This window comes from Camelus bactrianus, chromosome 5 (genome assembly GCF_048773025.1).
Source record: "Camelus bactrianus isolate YW-2024 breed Bactrian camel chromosome 5, ASM4877302v1, whole genome shotgun sequence".
NCBI classification, from domain to species: Eukaryota; Metazoa; Chordata; class Mammalia; order Artiodactyla; family Camelidae; genus Camelus; species Camelus bactrianus.
The window spans coordinates 31778692-31798685 of record NC_133543.1 but is presented as its reverse complement, the minus strand read 5'-3'; the positions used below and the strand labels follow the sequence as shown (position 1 = coordinate 31798685).

General features: G+C 36.6%; 1 protein-coding gene across 11 annotated transcripts in view; it reads left to right on the top strand.

The window, feature by feature from the left end:
* GTDC1 (glycosyltransferase like domain containing 1) overlaps positions 1 to 19994 on the top strand; it is a 348183-nt gene that overhangs the window by 135710 nt on the left and 192479 nt on the right. Inside the window, exon 2 of one of the 11 annotated variants that reach the window (XM_045508861.2) lies at positions 11406 to 11528. The exons of 9 other annotated variants lie outside the window; for them this stretch is intronic. In XM_045508861.2, the coding sequence (XP_045364817.1) occupies positions 11521 to 11528 (8 nt within the window). In that variant the 5' untranslated portion in view covers positions 11406 to 11520. Of the gene's footprint in view, positions 1 to 11405; positions 11529 to 11567; positions 11587 to 19994 lie in introns of those variants that run through there. One more of the 11 variants, XM_074363597.1, reaches the window with a different exon arrangement.

Sequence of the window (19994 nt, the reverse complement as noted above, 5' to 3'; positions counted from 1 at the left end):
ATCATAATATCATTTTTAACTTTGTGTCAAAATAGGTATAGTTCTGGTTTTCCAAATGCCTACTGTGATGAAGATACAATCTTGAAGTATATGTTTTTATTTTAAGAAATTGCAAGTTTTTGGTATTTGTTATCTGGTTTTTATTCCAGTCTAATGGCTCTGTTCCCCAAATTATTTGGTCTCCCACTTTATTAATTTTTTCCTGGATCAATGTGGTGTCACCTTTATCATGCTGAATTCCAGTATTGCTCTAGTGATTTGAGTGTCTGTGATTTCTACTATCTCAATATATAGTATAGGAAACATTTTGTTAAAAAATATTTCACCCAAATATTGATATGTTCAGCACTGTTTTAATTGACTGCCTCTCAGCCCACAAAATGTTATTGATTTACTCTCTAAAAAAAATTCAGTTCTTAATTGATGTATAAAGATTTTCATTTTCAGTCATCAAAGTTTGGGCTGAATTATTTTGACACTGGTAGGATCAAGAAGGTTAGAGATTCTTGTAAATGCTGGATGCCTTTTACTGCTGTCATTAAGCTGAAAGTCATGAAGCATTAAAAACAAAAGACACCTGGCCAACCTAGACCTCTGAATATGTAGTGAAAAGGTTCAGCAATTTGGAGTACAGTTGAGAGGTCATTTGTTTTTATGGAGACATTTGGTATCTGACTCCACTTTGAAGAATGGGTAGGACTGGGCTGGACATGGAAGAGCAGACAGACATCATAATTATAGCTCACACTTAGATAGCATTTACTACTTTCCAGACACTGTTCCAAGTGTCTGCTTTCCATGTATTAGCACATTTCATAGCTGTATTAATAATTAGTAAGGTGCTTATCATCTTAACTTTTGAGTTGAAGAAACTGAGACACACATTTGTTAAGTGACCCATTCCAGTTCTCATAGCTAGTAAATAGTGGTACTGCTATTTAAACCCAGCTTTCTGGCTTTAGAGTCTCTCTTCTTAATCACTGTGCTGTTCTGCTTCTGATTAATATGATGCATTTTGTGGGAACAGTAGGACAGGAAAAGTTAAGGAAGGGTGAAATCATGGAAGCTTTTGAACTGGAGGCAGAGGTATCCATATGTTATAGATGCAAGTATTAAGTGGTTCAGTCTTTCTAGAAAGTAGTATTTTAATATATTTTCTGTCAAGAATTTTCAGTAATCACCTTCTACATACTTGTCCTAAAGAATGTTGGGAGACAGTTATCCATGGTGCCTCATGTTTCTGGATGGCTTGCAAGCAGAGACATTAAATGCCTTTTTGTCCTGCACTATTTTTTTCAAGGAGGTTTGTAGCAAAACAGTATTGGAATATACAGATAATCTCTCTCTCTTCTGATCAGATGGCTGACTTATTTATTGTCCAAGTGTAGTAAAGATAATGTCTCTATGGTGCAAAGTTTGAGCAAGTTTCCTTGCAGCTCATTATGCAAGATTTGGGTTTCCTAAGCTCACGGTATCTCAGCGGTGATGCAGACCCCCGCCTGGGCATCATCTGTCTGGGCCACTCCACATTACCTTGGTGGGCCTTGGGGGCCAGGGACAACCGATGTGAATGAGAAGCTCATGCTACTTACTGTGTCCTGAGTAGTAAGCCCTTTGTTTGACCCAGGAGTGTCAAGTTTGCTGCCAGCATCCAGAAAACTGTGGTAGACTAACTTGTTAACTTGAAAGTAGGGCAAAATTTCAGACTCTTCACTGTTTTTAAAAAAAAGATGATTAGAATTATCAACAAAGAATTATGTGTAATCATTGGAAAGTAATCCACTGTCCAAGTTATAAGGGAACACTTTAGTAAATTACAGTACATTCATATAGTGGAGTATTAATTTCATAATTCTTAAATATCATGTTTTTAAAGATTTAAAGACTTGGAATATATTCATGAGAATCTTAAGTAAAAATTATATTATGAAACTGATCCATATAGTACAATCTCAGTTTTTTAAAAATTTGTTTATGTGTTTAGGAAAAAACCCTGGGATACAATATGCAAAATGTAAAACTTTGTTAGATACAGGTTTTAGAAATTTAAGTGATTTTTTTTTTCCATTTCTAGTTGTGTATTTCCAAATTATTCTATAATGAATATACATTACTTTTATTATGAGGAAAAATACACATTATTAATGAAGTCAAATTGAGGGATTTGACATGGTTTAAAGGCAGAGTAGGTATCGTATATATTCTTGAGAGGACAGTAATATGAGGATGCATTTAAAACCTCTGCCATCAAAGATCTGTTTTTCATTAAAATGCACATATACAATTTAACTGAAAACCATTAAAACAAAAGCAAAGAAAAAATCCAAGTTATAACAGAAGGAGAGAGGAAACATGGATATTTTAGAAATTCTAATTTAAGGAAACTTAATCCATTTGAACAAAAAAACTAAGCTCATCAAAGCCTCTCGTTGTCTAATAAAAAGGAATTAAGTCAGTTAATCATAAGAAACAATGTTTGCATACTGAAGTGCTGAAAGATGAAATGATCTTACTTCTGACATTTGCTTTAAAATTTTCCAGCAAAAAATAAATAAATAAAAATAAAGGGGGAGGGATAGTTGAACCAACCTTGGCAAAAATATTGATAGCTGTTGAAGTTGTGTGTTGGATACACGGGGCTTATTATGCTGTTCTTGTGTGTGCTTGAAAATTTGTGTAATAAAAAAAATTAACAATCTATCATCAGTTTATATAGTTTTAAAACAGCATCCCTCAACGTTGGCTGTACCCTGGAATCTTCTAGGAGCATTCAGAAGTACTGATGCCTGGATGTCTCCTCCTCTGATTCTGATTTAGAGGGTCTTGGGTGTGGCCTGGGCATCAGGAGTTTTGACATCTCTCAGGTGATTCTAATGTGTAGTTCGTGTCAAAACCTATAGTTCTAAGTGGACTCTGTTAGGTAGATCTTTATTATATGAGGCTTTGGATATAATAATGGATATTTTTCTTTAAAAATGTGGGCATGTTTTCTATTATATTGGTTCATGGAACATCCCTCGGTAAAAAGTGAGAATAGGGTAATAATTTTTCTTATAAAGACAGTCCTACTGAGTACCAGAATGAAATAGTGGAGGTACGTAGCTTAGTGGTTTTTTCATTTGATAAAATGGTAAAGTTTCAGTAACCCTAAGGAATGAATAATTATCACATCCCTTTCAAATATTACTTGAGTAAGAAGAGGCTTAATTGATGTAGAGAGCATAGTTTTTTTTTTTTAATTTTAGCATTTTATAACTTTCTTAAAATAATTCTTGTTCATTTTAGAAAACTAAAAAGAATATTTAGAGAAGAAAATAATCACCTAGAGCTCCATTATCCATAGTAAATGCTGATGATCTTTTATAGCATTTGATTTCAAATTTATTTTAACTTTCTGTTGAAAAAATTCAAACATAAATGTAGGAATAGTATTATCATAAATCTGTAAGTTCCCATCACACAGCTTCAATAGTCTTCAGCTCATGATCAATCTTATCTCATCTGTGCCCCCCCCCCCCCCGCTTCATTCTCCTCTCCCCTACACTGGATTATTTTGAAGCAAATCTTGTATATCATATTATTTCATCTATAAATGTTTTAGTATGTATTAGAGCAAATAATCTTCAGGTCATTAGCATGTATCTGAGGTATTGGTATTCTGTGTTGACTAAAGGAAGATCCATATGCTACAATTCCTACTTTTGTAGTTGCCAAAGATGGTGTTGTGTTATAAGCCAGATTTTTACTTTTATATTTTTAAGCTGCAGAAGGATCTGCTGGCAGGGCCGAGATTTTTCTCAGAAAGTAACTCCATCGTTTTAAACGATGAAATAAGTAGTAGACTGAAATCCGAGAAACCCAGAGTTCTACCCATTAACCAGGCTTTAATTTAGAAGAGTTTGAGGATGAGAATTACCTAATGTTTTGCTTTAAAATAACCTAAATTGGTCTCTTGTTCTCATTTTCTTTAAAGCCAGGTAATTTTTCAAAGAGTTTGGCAGATTGAGTTAGTCATAGTGTATTTTGGTAAAATTAACATGGAGGCAATATGTTAGAAAGGGGTGGAAGACAGGGAAATTATTTAAGAGGGTATTCAGTTCTTGTGGTCTGAACTGACAAAAACCCAGTGTTGGATGGAGGGAGAAGAGGAAAATTTAGCATCTTTCTCTATACTAAAAATTATCACAGCTTGGTGATACTTTGTTATAGGAGTTAAGAGTAGGGGAATAAAAAAAAAAAAAAAAAAAAAAGCCTCTAACCCTACCCTACGGATCTAGCATAAACCTATGTTCTTGGCAGAAAGGGAGAAGTTGAGAAGGGCAAGAAATGATAGGGGAAGAAAGGGATGAATCAGCCCAATATTAGTATACTGAGTTTAAAGTAATAGCAAGTAGGCATTTTTTTTTTTGAGGGTCACTGGAAATAAGAGGACTGGAGTTTAGTGCAAGCTGGAGATTCTGCATTTGAAATCATTTGTGAAGCTGAAGGATGATTGTGTCTTCATGCAGACTGTTTGTTTAAGGGGGAGAGCATGTGGCTAAAGACAGATCCTTTCAATAGTTCTAATGGATGGGAATAGGAATAGGGATGAATTAGTCTAGAGTACATTCAGTTAATCCTTAAAGAACTTCTCTTTTACAGGAAAAGGGAAGATGTGCTTACTGCGAAGACGGAGAGGCACACTGCATCTCAAAGGGAATGAATGCTGTGCCAGAGATATGTACAAAGATTTATAAAAATAAGATCCAGATAGAATGACTCAGAGTGCCCAGGGCAGGAGGACTGAATTTTATGGGATTATATGTTTGACAGGAAAATAGGAAGGAATAGTATTTATGCAGAGGCCACGGCACAGACACGTGTGCTTGGGGCAGTGGTGAGGAGTCTGTTGTGGCCAAAGCACAGGATACAGGGTGAAGAGAAAGAATGGCAGGGCACTTGGTTCTGATATACAAGAACTCGGAATCCATTTGTGGGGTCTGGAGAATGTTAGAATCACTATTACAAAGGAGGTAAAATCAACAGTTTGACTTTAATATAAATGAATAAAAGGAAATAATGGAGAATTTGTAGGTTTTTCTTGAGCTTATCAAGCAAAAACTGTCATAGTAAAAGTGCTGTATGTTTATGCTCATTAATTTGTATTCATTTTGTTCATATCAAAAATTTGATATGTGATAATGATTTAATATATATATTTACATATACACATACACGATCAACATATTAATTCTCAATGACCAGAAACTGGGGATACAAAAATGGGTGAGTAAGATAAAGTCTCACCTTCAAGATCTTGGTTGATTAGTCAAAGATAGATAATAAAAAAAATTATATTCTAGTTGGGTAAATGCAAAGATATTGGAACACTCAACAGGGAGTACATAATCCAAATTAGGTGTTAGCAGAAGGATTTAGGAAGCCTTGGAAGGGTAATGACAGTTGATTCTTAAGTGACGCAGAAGAGTTGTGGGTTGATTTGAAGAAGGGAACAGTGGCATACCATGCACATTGTGTAGCAATAAGCAAAGGCACAAACTGGCACGTTCAAGGAACCATGGCCATTTCATTCTTCTTGAAGCTCCAAGGGTGATACTGGGCAGGAGAGGAGCTTGCAGATCGAGATGGAGATCAGTGCAGATTGACATTTCACATACTAATTTCAGGGTTTTGAGTTTTATGTAGGGGAATGACTTGGCCGGATTTTACATCTCGATATATGGTTCTTCTAGCTAGGTGTAAGATGAACTTGCTGGGAAGTCAGGCTTGGAAATAGCTAGGTTAGCTAGGCAGATTTTGCAGAAAACCAGGCTTCACTATGTAAACAAGAAGAAGGGTGAAATTGATGGGAAGACTTGAGAAATATTCAGGAAATAAAATGGACAGGATTCATTAATAGGTTATTTATGGAAATGTAGGGAGAGTGAGTCAAAGGCAGGGAGGACTCAAATTTCTATTTGGTGGATGGTTGTGCCTTCAGCTGTAACAATAAATACAAACATGTTTATTGGATTATGTTTATTATGGATTATTATTATGAAACATGTTTATTATGATGAGTTCTACTTTGGGCCTTTTGAATTTTAGGTGCCAGTGGGCTATTCACACAAAGATTTCCAACAGATAGTTGAATATCTAAAATTTAGATGAGAAGTCTGGGTTTGAAACCCAAATCTGGGCTCCATTAGCCTGTAAGTGGCACTGAAACTGAGGATGGACATTCTCTGTAGTGTTAGCATCATGTTCACGATTAATATGAATATACTCAGTGTGCACTGAGCAAACTACCCAAGAACCAAAATGTAAGATGAGCTGTACTTGTCTGATTTGCTTAACTTTGAATGACCTGAAACATACTTAAAAATACTGAAGTATGAATATAACCAGTGTCTTTTTAGAACATTATGTATTTTCCTCCCATATCTTAATCCTAGCACCAAAGTAGCATATCAAAATATTATTTGAACTGAATTGATAGATCATTTACTTGGAGTTCTTAGAATTGGGTGGCTAGTGTATACAGGACATTGAATTCATTGCAAAAGCCTTCAAAGGCCATCCATATAATGATTTTGGCAATAAAAAGAATTTAATTTTTTCTCTCCCAGCTCAAGCACAAGTCATCTAGGGAGAAAAATTACTCCCAGTTGAGTTTACAATTGCCAGCAATCCAAAGTTTAACCAAATTGGATCATCACACACTGTGTTTGGAAGGAAAACTGACAAAATGTTCTTTCAGTAGATTCTAGGAAGTGTAGGACTTCACTGCAGTGGCCCTAGAAAATGGTTATTGCCCAAAGATCAGGAATAATTAAGTCTAATGCTGATCATTTGTAGGAGAGTTTTCCAGTAATAATTTGGTAAGTGCCATCTCGTACGATGAAAACAAAAAGTAAAAGTATAAACTATAGAATGATGAATAAAGAAACTCAGAAATATTGCAGTATTTTGAACTTCTATCCATCATTTAATTGGAATTTCATTTCCAAAACAAAATTGATTAATAACAATGGAAAATAGTCTCTAATATTTATATGATTTTTACAACTTACCAATTGCTAGTCTAAGCACTTTACCTATTCTCACACCACCCTGTTAGTGGAATAATGTTATCAGCCCCATTTAACACAGGAAACTGAGGCAAACAAAGGGTAAGCCAACTTGCCCAAGATCACATAGCTACTAGTCAGTGAAGCAGTTAGTCTGCCCCCAGAGCACATGGTCGACCCAGGTAGACTGCCCTTAGATTCCATGATAGACTCAGGTAATCTGCCCTCAGAGTCCATGATCCACCCAGGTAGTCTGTCTTAAGAATCAACGGTATAGTCAGGTGGTCTGCCTTTAAAGTCCGTGTTCTGAACCATAGTCCTAGTTTACATGATAGTGAATGTAGCTGGTAAATAAACAGTATATCTATGCATTGTGGAGTTTTATAAAGTATGGAAATGACATGATTCTTGCCTTTTAAAAAAATGCAGACTCTAACACTTTTTCCCAAATAATTTGCCGTGTAACACACCACAATAATACTGTTGATTTAATTTTCCCTACTGCTGTATAAAAGTGATATTTGCACATATTCCTTATATTTGAAAGAAAGGGAATTTAAACAAATTTAAAAAAATTAAATTGTCTCTCCAGGTTAACTGTATCTTATAGTTATGTACAAATTAGTTGTAGAGATTACCAATTTTAGGAGATTTTGTAAGGACTTCAGTGTGTAACAGCACATATAAATACTTTGCTCCTTACCCAAGAAATATATTGTAAATGGAAATTATTTTAATCAAATAATGCAAAAGGTACCAGGCATGCTTACTATGAAAAGGTTTATTATTAATACTTTTCATTTTTTAATTATAAAAGTAATATATAATTGCACAATAGAACACTTGGAGATAAAATATGAAAATCCATAAATACAGTTGCTATTATACCTTATAGTTTTACTTCCTTATAGTTTTTTCTATGTATCCAGTCTTACATTTTTGTAATAATAGTGTATTTATAATATTGTACTTCAAGAAGTTTTCATTTTACTCTAAATATTATTGAAGATCCTTTTGTGGGGGTAAAAATAGAGTACTAATTTGTCTTTTGGATAAATATACATTTCCATATCCTGGGGTTGCTGTGTAGTCTATGCCAAGCTCACATATTATATAATTCAGAGACGTTTTTGTGTTAATTCTCTTTACCCTGTCTCTGTTCGAAGCCTTTGCTTTTCTCAGCCAGGCACAGTCAGGTCCACTGACGCCCCCTACCTGTGGGCTTAGTCTTGCACACTACCTGAGCCATTCTTACCTGAGTCAGCAGAAACATCGTCAGCCTCAGACCCACTTGGAGTTGGCTTTATCCATCCTAGACCTCGGATTCATTTGCACAGTGCTTTCTTCTCCTGCTGTCTCTCAGCTGAGCCGCCACTGCACCAGCTGCCAGCTGCCCCGGGATCAGCCCTGAGCCCTCACTTCACGGCTTCCCCCTCATCTCTCCTCACCCTTCAAGTGGCAGTTTTAGCAGACGTGGCCAGGCTTCCTCTCCTTAGTACCCACCCTTCCCCCCAGTTATTCTCCTTCATCCTGTGGTCTCCTTCTGGGCCTTAGTGACCCCTTTCTTAGTTCCTGCCACTTTTATCCCCTGCATATTCCTTATCAGACTTGGTGCCTGACACCAGTACAGGATTTTCCAGGGCCGCCTCCTGAATTCTGATGGAGACTTCTCCTTGGAATTCTTATTCTTCTGCTTTATTCATTGAATTCAACTTATGCCTTGTCCAAGTTATGCCCTTTGAATAAGTTCCTTTGACTAGCCCATCATCTTCTCGTCTGACAGGTGCTGCAGGTGGCTTCGTTGCCCTTGGGGGTGTACTCTGTCTTGGGACCAGGCCTCTGCCTGTCTCTCTTCTCTGTCCACACTGGCCTCTTTTGCAAAGGCCTGAGACCACCCAGGACAATGTTAGCATGGTTTCTCCCAAAGCCAAATTATTGTGTAAAATCAAGAGAGTAAGAGAAGAATTTTAATGCATATGGGAAAAAATTTAATTCACTGATTTTTGTTAAATCTCTTCAGATTCTTTTACAGCTGAACTCTTTATCACTTGAAGCAAAAGGAACAACTGTCTATATCACATCCAGACGCCTTTGTACTGAGTAGGCTCTAGATGCAGTGAGTGTTGTGTCTAGATTTACACGACTGTAACACATGAAATAAAAGAATCCATCAATACAGGCTAAATTAAAATTGGAGTTGCATAAACAGAATCTATGGTGAGCTGTCTTTCAGTTGCCTCATTTATTCTTATTGATGAATTTTCATAACTTAACTCCTTGAATAAATTATCCAAGAATCAGCCCATGATTTTCTTTATATATTACTTCATATTTGTGTAAAGGTACTGCCATAATAAAAATCTTTATAATGATTACTGTTTTTATTATTTGGTTGGGCTGGATTTTTTTTAATAATGATTACTGTTTTTGCTATCCAATTGAACCGAAGTTTTCATTCACTAATTGTATAGAAATGGAACAACATTGAAAGTCTGCTATTAAAAAGTGTTCAATGATTCTTTTCATTTTTTTCAACTCTAGGGACAGTCAGAACCTTTCCTTCTTTGTCATGTAATTGGCCTTACCAGTAATATGATTAAAAACACAACCCCTTTCCTCTAAGGTATCAAATTTTGCCATTCAGTTCTTTAATTTCAACCTCCTGACATCATCCCATTCTTATTCTGACTTATCTGTGGAATCACTGCATGGCCAGTTACAAGATGCAACGAATGGGGAAGTTCTGTAACAGGTTACTGGAGCAAGACAATTACGGGCAGTTGACTCAATGAAAGGTGTCATTTCCATGGTATACGATTGTGATGTCCAAGTGATCTGATGACACTGGTCATAATCAAAGAAAGCTGTTGACCATGGAGAAATCCCAGCAAGAAGTAATGAAGGATCCCAGCTTGCGGAAGAACATGGCAATGGAGAATCTCATTAGAAATCAAGTCTGGAGAGGCTGGTATTTGATTTCAGTTTGATCTGTTCAGACCAAGTGTGACCTGTAGTTCTTCCTCCTCACCCCAGAGGTCCCGAATTACATCTAAGGGGATTTCAGGTGCTTTCTCTGGGTTGCATGAGTTTGTCTTAGCGGTATATGTGCTATATAAATGCAAAGAAGGGTTGTGAAAGGAAGGAAAAAGAGTTCAAGTTATGTGAAGTTCTAGACCATCTACTCCTGTTTTACTTCTGAGTGTTTCTGTGTATTTTACACATCAGAATTTTGTGTGGGAATTCTTGAGAAAAGTGGTTGCTTTAAAGAAGTTTGACAGCTACTCTACGCATCTACCACAGATAAAGGACCACGTTTAGTGCTGTGTCCTCTTTAGCTGTTGTTGTGATAGAGGTTTGTCGAGTACCTGTTGAGTGCCGGGCCCTGGAACACTTTCCCTGGGCATCCTGGTCATCTGTTAGGCTACCGAATAATTGCTGCTCTGCAGTCTTAGCTTTTTCCTGTGGTTCTGCACACAACTCATTTATCTTTTATCTCCACATTTTTTGATGTTTTTATTTATAATTTCAAGATAACTTCTATACCAAAGATTCCAAAATCTGTGTCTCCAGCCTGACTTTTCTTCCACTTTGTACCTGTATGAGGTTTGGGAAGTCATCGTGGTAAGCCTCAGTTTTCTTATTTGTACAACAAATGCCATTACTTTCCCAACCCTATAAGGTTAAAAAGAGTGGAGGCACAACTTTGTAAAATCTCGTAGATATGAAGAATTGTATTGTTTCTGTTGCTGTAATCAGTATCTTCAGGACAATAGTGCTAACTTTTTTTTTTTTTTCCAGGAAGGCTTGCTTGTATGGCATCTGATACATTAAACTTAAGATTTACTAAACAGTATTCAGTCATTCCTTTTCCTTACATCAGACATCACCCTTGAGTTTATATGTTATGAAAGGCACAATCTTTCCAATAGTCACTCTATCACAAAATCTTGAAAGCACTTTTTAATCTCTTCTCCTCCTTTTAGGTCTCACTGTTACCACGTTTCTTCAGGCCTTCATTGCAACTGGATTATTATAATAATCTTATAATAACTGGTCCCTTCTTTTCAGTCTTTACTTCTCCTACTATGTCTTCTGTCCTGCTGTAGGGATTTTGTTTGTTTGTTTGTTTTATTATTTTTGCTTTTTGTTTCCCTTCTAAAAAGCATAGCCTCCTTGCACATGGCCCTTCTGTATCGTGTCGCCGCCCCGCCGCACCCCCACCTACACATTGCAGTTAAGACTTGACAGCCTTGCCTTCAAGCTCCTCTACAATATGTCTAATCTGCATTTGCAGCTCGTCCTTTTATAGCTCTTCCGTGAGCCTCCTCCTCAGCCAAACTCTTTGCTCTCCAACAGAGTGATGACCACTTTTACTTCTGGATCTGTCTGCAGACTTCTCTATCTGTGTGGAATGTCTTCGCCTTATTGAAAAACTACCGATCCTGGAAGGCCAGTGGAAAATGCCACCTCCATGAAAGTGTTGGTAACTTTTCCCTGAACAGACATGATTCTGACTCTTCTCTCCTGAGCCCACAATGTACGCCACTGTTCTTTAATTCATTTCCCAGCTACTCCATGGTGGTATGATACTAAAATAATTATGTAAAATACTTCGTTCTTAAGCTTAACTTAATCATTGTGTGTCTGTTTCTTGGTGAACCATATTTTGAATCAGCCTCAGACTCCTGATGAAAAAGTAGTTGGTGACAAGAACACAATTTCATCTTACAGGTTCTGCCCTGCCATGTGACACATACAAGAAGGAAAAATGACTTCCAACCAGCTTTACTCTTGAAAATGGATGAGGGAGCATTTTAATACTATTTCTTTCTTGATAAGATACAGGAATATGTAGTGAGAGAATTATTTCCAGCATTGGGATTTATAGCCATGTTGAAATATAATTAAATGAAAATATTTTCTAATTAGAAACTAACATTTTATAGAAAAATAAATTAACCCATTTTTGGAAAGATGTCCTGCCTGTTCTCGTCTTTGATTACTCTTCAAGGGGCGTTTCTTTTTGTTCATAGTTTGTTTTTACCTATTTTAAGGTATTATGCTCTGTATCAAATCCTTTTTGTATTATTACAAATCAACCAATCTTTTACTACTTCAGTGGTTGTCAACCATTCACTCTTTATTGTTTTTTTCTAAATGCCAGAAAATAAAATGCAGAAACCCCACCCTATATTAATGTAATTTTATGGTTAAGATTTTACATTCACAAAAGTCCAGAAATTCAAAGTTATAGTTCCCAGAAGAATCCTATTTCAGTCACATTGCATAAACTGATATTAAGGCTGAAATGTGTCATCATTACAATAATGCAAAATACTCATATATGCATGAGGACACAGTTATGGTTGCTGAGGGAACCATAATTTTGGATTTTCTGACTTTTTTTGCACATACAATTTCAACCATAATGTTAAGTTAATGCAGTTTTTTTTTCCATTGACTCTGAAGTAATATATTTGTTGCTAGGTTTATCTTAAAAATAAGTTTTCATTGACTCCATTTGTTTCTTATGTATAACTATAAACCTATACTGATAAATATCTGATGCCCCTACCAAGAAAACTCCCTAAGGAATATTTCTATGTAAAAATAGTTTTTAGCCTCATGTATACTCATATTCTCCCTGCCTTTCTCTCACACACACACATACACACACAGCCTCACACACTTATGTTACATTCTGGCACATTATAGAAGCAGGTAGCATATCCACTACCTGCTGTTGAAAGTGTTGACGATACTGAATTATTTATTCTATCTCCTACACTATCCAAAATCGTTTTGGGTACTTTGACACATTTTGGTCTCTTCCATATGGATACTTCATGGTGGCAGAGTTGCCAGATGCTCAGGTTTTGTGACAGTCTTAGTTTTTCAAGGACTGTTGGAATATTCTTGGGAGAATCTCTCGCCTTGTTACTGATTCCTATGGAGTGGTAAAATACTAACATTTCTTTGAAAGTGTTTTTCAAGACAAGGAGTTATTACAAAAAGTTAGTAGAATGTCCCATCTGAATGTATCTCACTTTGGGAACTTAGTGATGGGGCAAATTTTCACGAAACGTATTTGCAATGAGTTGACATCGCCCTGACAGTGAGTAATAATACCAGTGTATATGAATTTGGGGATTGAAACAAAGTTATCTAAAATATCAAATTTAAACTCTTATATAACTTCAGCTTGTTGTTTATATCTCAGTTGACAAAATGCAAAGGTGAAGGCAGGGTGTCAAGTCTAGGTTATATTTTTATTCCTTATCTACTATATGTATAAATATAACTATAAATATATACGTATGTATATACATAAAATATGCTGGATATTTGCTTAACTGAATAGAATGTGGATACTTATGGTCCCAGGTATTTGCTTTTTCTCTGCAGTATTAATTAAAACACATGGTCTCCCCTCATTCCCAGCCCTGCCCTTAACAAGTACTGAACTGGGAATTCTGCTTATCTTTAATGTCCATCTTGAGCATTTTCTCCTTTAAAACCTTTCTGGCTTTTCTATACCAAGTCTAAGGTTGCCTGCTTGCCTCTCTCGTGGCTTCTGTGTGTTTCCTGACATTCCCAAACCCCTGTATGTACAAGTAGAGGAAAGGGGAGAAAGGAAAGGACTAATTTAGGAGGGACGCTTCCACACTATGCCTTAAGTATAAATGTCTTACGTGGCAAAGAAAGGCTTCAGGTGACTTTTCTGTGACCTGTGGCACGTGACCCTCTGTCATGGGCAATGGAAAGTTCAAGTAACATTGAAACTGGGGTGGATAGCTGTAGTGAGCCTCCAGTGCACATGTATACCCTCATTCAAGTACTTTTGTCTATATTGTGGAGAGAAAGGGCGACACATGGTCAAGGGAACTGTTTTAGTTGTTTTTTGCCTTAGTGAATGTTTTTTTTCCCCCATTTAAATGGAGAATGTTTCATCGCAGCGTCTAACTTGAAGCTGCTCCCACTGTTGGAATTAGAAGGCAGGCTCACAAGCAGCAACTCTGTTATCGACGGTACTGGTCCCACCCTTCCCTCTAACAGGCTAACCCAGGGCAGCGACCTCATTTTGTGCCCCTCAGTCACCTGGTCAGGAAGTGTGGCCCAGGGGATTTGAAGTTCCTTCCAGCTGTAGTATCTGACGAATCTCACGTGCATTGTGGTATGGTAGGTGAGACCGAGAGATGCATCTCAGAAAGTTATCATGTCAAGTAGGTGGGTTGAATGACCTCAGTATTTCATTTTTAGATAATCTGAACAATATTGCTTATATAGCATTTTTTACTTTTCGTCTGTTTTTTTCCACTGTACCTGTGTATATATTAGTTACTTTAAAAAAGAGGGCAATTTAAGGGAAGCATATCAAAAATGTTTTTATTTGTGAAACTTCGCCATATAGAAGATTTCATTGTACTCTATTAAAATAGGAAATTTTGATCTTTAAAAATAAAAGAGCTTTCAAGTGTTTCCCCTTCTGTGAGATAGACTGGGAAACATAATCTTAAAATTTTCATGTACTTGGCTTGATGAGAAAGAAACACAGGATTAGCAGATCAATGTTTACAGAAAGTCTCATGTCTAAAATAGAAGTATAGGAGACTGGGACCCAGTCCCGGGACTCATACCTCCAGGTTCATCTTCTATTGCAGATGCACTGCCTTCGTTAACATTTCACTCCCTCAAACACTTTTTGAGTGCCTACTGTGCACAGTGCACTCTGGTGGATTTGACTTATATAATTAGTTACCTAGTGATACCCTTATAATAAAAGTGATGTATAAAATAACAATACATTGGGGATACTACATAAATTATTTGTGGGGGAAGTATTGCTTCAAATGGCATATTAAGCACCAAATTCAGGGAGGCTTTCAAAGAACTGTCTTGGACTTGCCAAAACAAACATAGTAGAAATAATCAAAACACAGGAATAATCTCCATGAGAAGCATAACAACAGAATGTCACAAATCAAATGATAGGACAACTCAATAGAATAAAGGACTCTGGAAAGCAGATTTAAAGTAAATACTCATAGGCATGGAAAAATTTAGATCTTATGACTGATTATAGAAAGACTGAATATTGAGGAGGCGTTTTCTTTTGTGCTTGTTAATTTTAGAAGTAGATATGATTCATAAAAATAGCAGGTTACCATATTTTTCCTTGTTAGCTTATTAGTTATTTGGGCACAAAACACCTTTCTCTCCATGGTTGTCAGGAGCAACTTAGCTGGTACACCAGGAGACAGATACTATTACTGTTGTTGTTCTTGTGCTTATTTTAACGATTCCTGTGTCATAATAGTCAAATCTAAATGATGCTAATATCTAAAAGCAACTCTGTGCTTGCCTATGGTTTGCTCCCCAGGCTGATGCCTGAACTGAGCTTTCTGTATCTATTTAAGTAATGACCTTCTGGCTTGACTGGTCATCGTGTCCTTAAATGTGTGTAATCTTAAACAACACTGGTAGGGCTGGGTTGGTGTGACGATAGGACTTATATCCATTACCTTGGGTCTCCAGTCTTCCAACTTTATCATATTTAGAAATGAACTCCAGGGACTCATAAGTGGCATGAACTAAAGGCAGAGAACATTCCAATATAAAATGATGTGCTGCTGTTAAGGAATAGTCTTCTACGATAGATTAATCATGAGGTGAATTATAAATATTTCACATACTAATTATATTAGTTTATGGAGATAAAACACCATATGAAGTGTTCCCAGCACACTCAGCAAGTTAGTTGTGCTTTGCATGCTAATTGGCTCACTTCTTCAAGGCTGACAATCATGAATCCCTGAAGATGACAGAAATTATTATCATGATATTGTACATTCCTGATCTCAGTACCAGGTTGACACCTACCTTTCCCCAGGAGTTCCTTTTCTTTGGATGGTATCTTGATTCCTTGGTATATTAGCATGGTGAGTCAGAGAACAGTGCCTGACTTATTATTAAGGACCCTAAGGAAAATGTAATTGGCTTCATCAAAAATGACATCAAATAACACTTCCTATAGTGTATTGGGTGCTCAAGTTAGAAGATAAGTGCTTTCTCTGGGGGGCAGGAGATGGTTCCCGACTTGTTTTTTAATGGTAGGAGTAAATATTGTATTGAACACTTTACTATAAATAGAGAATCAACCAGTTTGATTTTCTCAGCATCATTGTGGTAATGAATGATGATTGATTGATTCATTTATCTGAAAACATTTACTGAGCACCTGAGATAGGATAGTGAACAAGGAAGATATAGGGCTTACTGAAAAGGAACTTAAAACCCAGAGTGGCAACTGCCACGTTAGGGAAGCTGTAGGATGCTAAAGAAAAGGACAGCAGATCAAATTTATCTCTTCAGGGAGTGTGTACCCTAATGGGAGGAAGCAGGAAAACGTATGAAACATTGCAGAAACATGTAGCGCGGTGTGTAAAATTATGTAACAAACCAAAACCCACATTTTTAACAGACATTTTTGGTGACCAAGCCCTTTAGTTTAATTAAATCTCCAATGCAGTTTCTTTTATTAGTCTATTGTCTATTATCTCTAGTTACCTATTGGACCCTCGACTTACATTCCACATTTGTAAAACCTGTCTCTTTATTTCTTCTCTACTCCAGCCGCTGATCTGTTTTCTCCCCTTGTGTTAAGGAATGTTATTACTACCCATCTGATTACACAAGCTAGAAACCTTTGAGTCACCCTTAGCCTGTCCCACCCAGACACCGAGTCAGACATTTCTGTTTCCCTCCTTGCTCTTAGTATCGGCCACTTCTTTCCGTCCCCTGGCCCTGAGCACCTCCTGGTTATGCCAGTAGGCTGACTCTTCCCTGTTATTTAGGGCATCACCTAGACAGCATCTCTTCAGGAGAGCCTTCCTTCAAGGGCATAATTTTCCCACAATTTGTCTAACTGTAGTCGTTCAGTAAATACGTGATGAATGAAGGGGTGAAATAAAACTGTTCAGGTTGACACGGCTCTTCTTTATACCATTTATATTCTTTTATTTCTCAAACATTGACTGTGATGGGAAGTACAGTTAACAGCAAACATTGAGTCACATTCTAGTCTTAGAGAATTCAGAATCAGTGTGGAATAACTGAAAAAGCAGAGGCTTTGGGTCCAGATCAACTTGGATTTGAAACACATCTTTGCCTCCTAGTAACTGCTGTTGTCTTAGCACTTAACCAAATCTCTTTAATTTCTTAATTGGTAAAATGGGGATAACAGGACACTTTTTCTAGGATGATGATGAACTGAGATGATGTGCTTTAAAAAAAACTTGCATAATACACGGTTCCCTGTCTTCCTTTAGTATATTATTGCATGAGAATTTTACAGCAACTTAAGGATTTCATTACTGAAAAATGATGATGGAGAGCCATAGTTTTAAGTGAACCAGTTTTATCTGTATTTGGATATGTACAGAGCAACATCCCTTATTTTGGGAGTGCTAGTTGGTGGTATTTTATCTGATTCCTTATCCTCTCATTTTACTACCACTTTTCTTAACCAATGAGCATCTACAACACAGCTAGTTAAGGATAATAAGTAGAAATAAAGCATCGCTAGTATAATCATACAAGTACAGTGGATCCCCATATGGCTGACAGATGAAGTATGAACTTCTCATCCTGCAATCGAGCACCTCTAGCTGTGATGAAAGACCATCTTTTTGGTTTTATCTGATTGCTTCCTTTTTTCCAAACCTTAAACTTTAGCCAACTGTCCCTCCTTTCTAATTTATTTAAATAACACCGATCCTTCCAGACCCAAGACCTCGGGACCCAGGCCTCCTCTGCTACCCTCAGTGAACCTGAGACTTGCTGATTTCCCACTGCACTTAGTTTTCTCTTCTTCTTCTGAACTGATAGGGCTTAGTGTCTCTCCCTTCATTCACAATCAGTCTTGCATGGCTTTGTGACATGTCTCGCGTGGAACAGAGCTGTTACTTACCTTTTTACATTTTTTTTTAATGTTCCCTCTATTTATGGCTTGTTTCACCAATTGTATTGTCAGCTTTTTTAGAGCAGGAGTGATATCTTACACTTCTTAGCTTGTCCAGTGAAGAGGCTTGATAATATTTTGTTGATAGGTGGTCTAAAACAGATGTATCTATAAATATTCTGAGTGATTCATATTACCTTGTCTCTTACAAGAATACTCTAAATGTAGAAAAAAAGTTTGTGTACACGGTAAAAATTTCAATTTATTTATAGTTTTTTTTTTCAGTAGTAGGCTCATCCTCCCTTCCTGTTTCTTACTTTCCTGTTGCAAACATAATTACTGAGAGTCTTTTATGAAGATACCAAGAATTAAAAGGCTTTAGAGGTTGCTGGAGTAATTTAAGGGATACCTGAATTTAAGTGGTACTGTTAGCTAAGAAATCTCTATAGGTTTTATGTAATTTATCTCCTTAAGCGTCCGTTAGGCAGGTCAGAATGCTGATGACTGGAGTGGATAGATGCTAAGAAACTAGCTGGAGATATTGTTCAGTAGTAGGTCCTGCCTACAGACCTCAATTCCCAGCCTTCTGGACAAGTGTTCTTTTCACAATGCTTTCCTGGCCATCATGATAAGCACAACAAAGGAACATTACTTGGTGGAAAAAAACCAAAACTGACCAATTAATTGATCCTACCCTGGATACTCAATTAAATTCCCCACTGCAAGAACCCAAGAAGTTAAATGATTCCATTTCTTTTTCTTTTATATAATGACTTCCATCTTGCATTTTTAATTGTTTTAACAAATGCAAACATTTTGTTATACATGTTCTTCAAGGTTTTTGAAAATCCATAACATTTAAACATGCAGTAGAAATGTTCTATTTAAGATGAAGTAGCTGGCAATGAAAGCACAGTTAACATGAATTTTATCAATGGTTAATAAATATTAGAACTCAGTTTTACAAATTTAAAACATATATGTAAGCCAAAGACTTTGGAAATGTTTGGAAATAATTTTCATTTATGCATGTGTATATTATGAGCTCTTGTTACACTGAAACACTGTCAGCACGCTTGGAAGTGGTACAGTGGAGGACATGACAGCCTCCTCTCTTTCACTTCTCACACCCAGTTCATAGGAGACCTGGGCAGCACCATCAGCAAACCCCGTCAGACTGCTCACCGCCATCCGTGCTGTCATCTTAGTCCAGGGCACCGTCATTCTTCTCTTTCCTGACTGTTCTCTCTTCTTCCAAAATGATTCCTTACTGTCTGTTTTCCATATAGCAGTCAGAGTAAAGTCTTCTGATTTTAAAAAGTAGTAAAACATCTCATGAGATACATTAAACAAATGTAACAGAAACACAAGAGATTATACAATAAAATTTTTAAACTTTATGGATACATGAATCTAGAAACTCACATTCTGGTCAGATATTATAACACATCATATCATGAAATCTGTTAAAATGTGTGTTTTAGAAATAATTTTTAACATAGTACAACATGTAAACTATTGAAGCAAAAAAAAAGAAAAAAAAAGCAAAATTGCAGTCATTTCTATATATTACAAAGTGAAAGAATAAAGGTAAATTCCCCCAATAGGCATTTATAATTCTGTCATTTCTCTACTTAAAATTCCTTCGGTCTCTTCCCATTCATTGCTCTTACCATAAAATCCAAAATGATTTGCATGTCTCACAAAGGCCCATGGATTTCCTCAGCGTCTTCTCTGGCTACTCGTTGCACAAATTGCTCCAGCTTCCTTGGTCTTTATTCATTTCCTCCACCTGCCAGTTTTTTTCTTACCTTCTCTACTTTGTTTTCCATTTTAGGTCCATCATTTAGCCTAGTACCTTGAAAATAAAAGATGCTCAAGGTATGCTGACTAAATGAGCACCAGAATGCAAATAGTGGCCATCTCTTTTTGGGGTGCTTGTGTGTGATAAATATTTAATTTATACTTTTTGTACTTAAAATATT